The sequence below is a fragment of the Patiria miniata genome, unplaced genomic scaffold (assembly GCF_015706575.1).
Source record: "Patiria miniata isolate m_02_andy unplaced genomic scaffold, ASM1570657v1 HiC_scaffold_3, whole genome shotgun sequence".
Classification (NCBI taxonomy): domain Eukaryota; kingdom Metazoa; phylum Echinodermata; class Asteroidea; order Valvatida; family Asterinidae; genus Patiria; species Patiria miniata.
Window position 1 is genome coordinate 23,993,423 of NW_024037069.1, and position 5,532 is coordinate 23,998,954.

General features: G+C 38.9%; 1 protein-coding gene across 1 annotated transcript; it reads right to left on the reverse strand.

The window, feature by feature from the left end:
* Nucleotides 1-348: 348 nt before the first annotated feature.
* Nucleotides 349-1,386, reverse strand: LOC119736574 (histamine H2 receptor-like). The gene has a single exon (XM_038210590.1). It carries the CDS (start codon nt 1,384-1,386, stop codon nt 349-351), a length of 1,038 nt encoding a protein of 345 aa, XP_038066518.1.
* Between the last annotated feature and the right edge of the window lie 4,146 nt (nt 1,387-5,532).

A 5,532-nucleotide genomic window follows, 5' to 3' on the forward strand; every position in this document is an offset into this window, starting at 1 on the left:
ACAAGCATGAATCTAAAACCTATGAATATTCAGTGAGGTTTCCTGAATACTTAACGTCTACCTAAGCACATTAATGTAATTGATAAAAGTCATGCTACCACTGAGAAAATAGTAGCAGTCCGCTGTGACAAGCAACATCAGATCTGAAACTTACAAAACTACAGCCATACATCTTGGAAAAACAACAAGTGCATGAGAGGTCACACTGCCTCGAACGTTTTAAATTAATACGCCTATGTCCAAGCTCTTTAGAAAAACACACATACAGGCAATGTAGAGTGCAACCATCATTTGAAAACAATTAAAAACAATGTTAATGTAATTGAATATAACTAATGCTAACTGCATTCATTGGGGAACCATTGCAGTGTCAACTGTGTTAGCTCCATGGCTTTTGCGACAGCAACAAAAAGTTAGCTTGAGTCCTTGTCGGAATTTCTTGTATTTAAACTCATAGATGATGGGATTAATGACTGAATTGAAATAAAACATAAAGTTTACAATTTCTTTGAAGTACTTGAAGCCTTGAGAACCACAGAAAGGAATTTGACCTCTGTATGGTCCATGCGCGCAGAGAAGAAAGGCTGTGTTAATCGGCGTCCATAAGATGATCAGAGCTCCTAAGACGATCGTAAGCATGCTAACCAGACGCTGTCTAGCAATCACAAGATCATAGGCTGCTGCCCTTGCATGTTGCAGGTTCAGGGCTTTTGCTTGTCTTTTGAGAGTGACGTGTATCTTGTAGTAGGCCCAACTCATCAATGTAAGTGGCAGCAAGTATGATGACAAAAATGTGTACACTCCAAACAGAATCTGCAAAGTGTCGTCTTGGTATTCCATTTTTGAGCAAGCCAGGTATGGATCATTGCTGGGTTTCAATACAAATACAAATGGTAACGGAAATAGAAATGACATCACCCAGATCAGAGCAATCAGAGTTTTCATCCGTGTTGCTGTGAGTTTCCTTGCATACTGTAGTGGATGCACTAAAGCAACGTATCTCTCGAATGTTACCACGCAGAGATTGTAAGCAGATGCATACGACAAAGCCCACTCAAGAAAGTGAGATTGCAGGAATCGACAGGAAAAAACCTTTCCACCAAAAGTTGTTGGCACATAGTCAATTATTTTACAGTCTTCATTATAAATTAGACCCTTAAAAATACAGATCAGACACGACAGCATATCGGCCACAGCCAAATTCACTAGCAGATAGTTTGTCATAGTGTGTAGGAATTTGACACGTAAAATGACGAAGCACACTAAGAGGTTTCCCAAGACACCAATGACTCCTTCTGCTATCATAAAATGGCAAACCCACTTTCCTATACCGGTAGTTGGCTCCGTATTGTTAAAGAGTAGCTGGGTTGAATTCGTGGCTGACATTTTTTGGGGAATGATGCTGCCGAAAAAAGTCGTGTCCGGTAATTATTTGATTGTTAAAAACTGTTGATTCAATGTTCATAGATTAAAGCTGGTCAAAACAATTGAAGGACTCTTTGGACCAAAATATACACAAGGCCCTCAATCGCCACTTGATTAACATACAATGTACAATAATGAAGGAGTTTTGTGGTGTAAAAAAGCTGTGTTCCAGACCAACATCCAAGCACACTCTCGTCAGTGCTTTTCGTGGTTTTTCATTGAGGAGTTTTCCGCTGTGACTTCCAATTAAAGTAGCCCTGTCTGTAATAAAACAGTCCGTGTATCCAGCAATAAAGTCTCACTTGAAGGAAATGCTTTGCTGATCATGCAGCATGCTCACTGTATGAAAACGACGCCCAGAGTGATATCCTGCACTGAAGACAGCCTCCTTTTATTCAGAACCACATGATTTTGATTAAAATAAAAGCTTAAATTAGAAAATAATGTGTGAGAGAAACACGGCAAAAACCTGCATATATATCTGGGTGTCACGTAGAAAGCTGCCATACTGCTTTCTTTGACGACTTGAGTAAAGAGATACAGTCGTCTACGTTAATACAAACTCAGCCGGACCTGTAGCCAAAATGTTTGTTATATCAGAATTTCGAATTAAGTAGAGTGCCGGTCCCATTCATTGTGCACATAAAGCACAGTCAGGACTCGGGACCAAGGCCTTTTGTTTGCTCTAACCATAATTTGTCTTAAAAGTGTTTGTATTAACGAGAGTCGACTGTATTCTTCAGATCTTTAATCACTGTTTAATTTCTCCTGGATCAAGAAGTATAAGAACAGTGCATTGCATCTCTTTGCAACCTATCGATCGAGGCAGGATATACTTCTGGATTTAAAATCTAATAACATATTAATTGCAGTACCTTCTGCTTAATATCAGAATCAAACCTGCTGGGCAAAAATAGAAAGCCGAGTGGTTGAGAGTTTATGATGTCTGCATGAATTACAAGTGAAGCAGCTGGGTGGTTGTGGGTGTGAGTCCCATCCGATCAAGCGAGCTTGTAAATGTTCTTTCTTACAAGCTTTTGAACAAAACAGAGTAAACTAATTATTTCTGTGAAGGGATCATAATGATAATTTTAAATCTGCCAAATCAAACAAACAAAATCAATAATGCAAGACATTGCCTCTCACAATTAATACATAAGTAGTTGGCTCCGTATTGTTAAAGAGTTGCTGTCAGTCATGAATTCATGACTGACAATTGGGGAATGATGTTGCTGAAAAAGTTGTGTCCGGTAAATATTTGTTTGTTCATTAAATACTGTTGATACAATGTTCATAGATTAAAGCTGGCCAAAACAATTGAAGGATTCTTTGGACCAAAATATGCATATGACCCTTAATCGACACTTGATAAACACACAATATACAATAATCATGGAGTTTTGTGGCATAAAGACCTGTGTTCCAGAGCAACATCCAAGCACACTCTCGTCAGTGCTTTTCGTGGTCTCTCATCAAAGAGATTTCCACAATGACTGTCAATAAAAGTAGCCCTTTCTGTTTGAGGAAACGCTCTGCTGATCATGAAGCATGCTCATTGCATGAAAACGACGCTCGGACTGATATCCTCGACTAAAGTCAGTGTCTTTTGAATCAGAATCGGATGAATTTCATTGGATGAACGCTTAAATTAGAAAATAACCACTGAGAAAAAAAGGTAATAATCTTCATGTCTGGCTGTCACTTAGAGAGCTGCCACACCGCCTTCTTTGATGACTTGAGTAAAGAGATATCCTTCCGATCGTTAATCACTGTTTAATTTCTCCTGGATCAAGAAGAATCAGCGCTTTGTTTTTAAGAAAAGTGCATTGCATCTCTTATGCAACCTGTCGATCTACTTCGGGATATAAAAATCTAATAACATATTAATTGCAGTACCTTCTGCTTAATATCATAAACAAACCAGCCAGCCAAACCTAGAAAGCTGAGTGGTTGAGTGCTTATGATGTATGCATGAGTTACAACTGTAGCAGGCGGTTGTGGGTGTGGGTCCCACCTGATCAAGCGCGCTTGTGAATGTTCTTTCTTACAAGCTTTTGAATAAAACGGAGTTAACATAAATCAGTGCTGGCTGATTGGTAAGTTACTATGCTACACTGCACTAGCTATCCTATATAGTATAAAAATGGTGAACTTGCAGAATATAACAAAGTTATAACTGTATTCACAGGGGAACCATCGCAATGTCAACTGTGTTAACTCCACGGCTTTTGCGACAGCAACAAAAAGCTACATTGAGTCCTTGTCGGAATTTCTTGTATTTAAACTCATAGATGATGGGATTAATGACTGAATTGAAATATAACATACAATGTGTAATTCCTTTGAAGTACTTGAAGCCTTTTGAATCGCAGAAAGGAAATTGACCTTTGTTTGTTGCATGCACGCACAGAAGAAAACCTGTGGTAGTTGGTGTCCATAGGATGATGAGAGCTCCTAAGACGATCGAAAGCATGCTGACAAGACGATGTCTGGCAATCACAAGATCATATGCTGCCGCCCTTGCATGTTGCAGATTCAGGGCTTTTGCTTGTCTTTTGAGAGTGACGTGTATCTTGTAGTAGGCCCAACTCATCAATGTAAGTGGCAGCAAGTATACTAACAAATATGTATGTACTTGAAGCAGAATGTGAAATGTATCGTCTTGGTATTCAATTTCTGAGCAAGTTCCGTCTGATTCATTACTGGGTTTCCATGTAAATAAAAATGGTAACGAAAATAGAAATGATATTACCCAGATTAGAGCAATCAGAGTTTTCATCCGTGTTGCTGTGAGTTTCCTTGCATACTGTAGTGGCTGCACTAAAGCAATGTATCTCTCAAATGTTACCACGCAGAGATTGTAAGCAGATGCATACGACAACACCATTTCCAAACAGTCGGATTGTAGGAATCGGCAATAAACAACCTTTCCACCAAAGGTTTTGGGCACATAGTAAATTATGTTACAGTCTTCAAAATATATTAGACCCTTAAAAATACTATCCAAACACATCAGCATATCGGCCACAGCCAAATTCACCAGCAGATAGTTTGTCATAGTGTGAAGGAATTTGACACGTAAAATGACGAAGCACACTAAGAGGTTTCCCAAGACACCAATGACTCCTTCCACAATCAACAAATGGCAAACCCACTGGCCTATACCGGTAGTTGGCTCCGTATTGTTAAAGAGTTGCTGGGTTGAACTCATGGCTGACATTTTGAGGAATGACGCTGCTGAAAAAGTTGTGTCCGGTAAATATTTGGTCCTTATATACTGTTGATGCAGAATTCACATATTAAAGCTGGCCAGTACAATTGAAGGATTCTTTGGACCAAAATATGCACATGGCCCTGCATCGACACTTTCTGTTATAAAACAGTCCCCGTGTATCCAGCAACAAAGAACTTGGAGGAAACGCTCTGCTGATCATGTAGCATGCTCACTGAATGAAAACGATGCTCAGAGTGATATCCTGCACTGAAGTCAGAATCTTTTGACTCAGAATCAGATGAATTTGATTGGATGAAAGCTTGAATTAGAAAATAATCAGTGAGCAAAAGGCAATAACCTGCATATCTGGCTGTCACTTAGAGAGCTGCCATACGGCCTTCGTTGATGACTTAAAGAGTAAAGAGATATTCTTCCGATGTTTAATCACTGTCTAATTTCTCCTGGATCAAGAATATCAAACGTTTGGCATTTGTTTTTAGAAAAGCTGGTAGCCTTTCTTTGCAACCTGTCGAAGCGAGGCATGCCAGATCTACTTCTGGATTCAAAATCTAATAACATTGTTATTGTACACGTATGTATTAATTGACTGTTCAATCAATACACAGCAATTTAGCTCATTTCTACATCGTCCTTGATAATTGTCATTACCGTGATTTATCAAAACACAATGACATTGTCTATGATAATAGTAAATAATATTAGGGACGATGAGATTAACTTGGGTGCCATTTTGTTGAGATTGATCGTACACTATCAAAAAGACTTATACAAAAATGATTAGGTAAAAATAAAACACAATTTCGGTAAAATTTATCGTGCAAAGTGTCCAGGCATTTCTGGGGCTTGGGGACGGCATAACAATCACAAGAGCT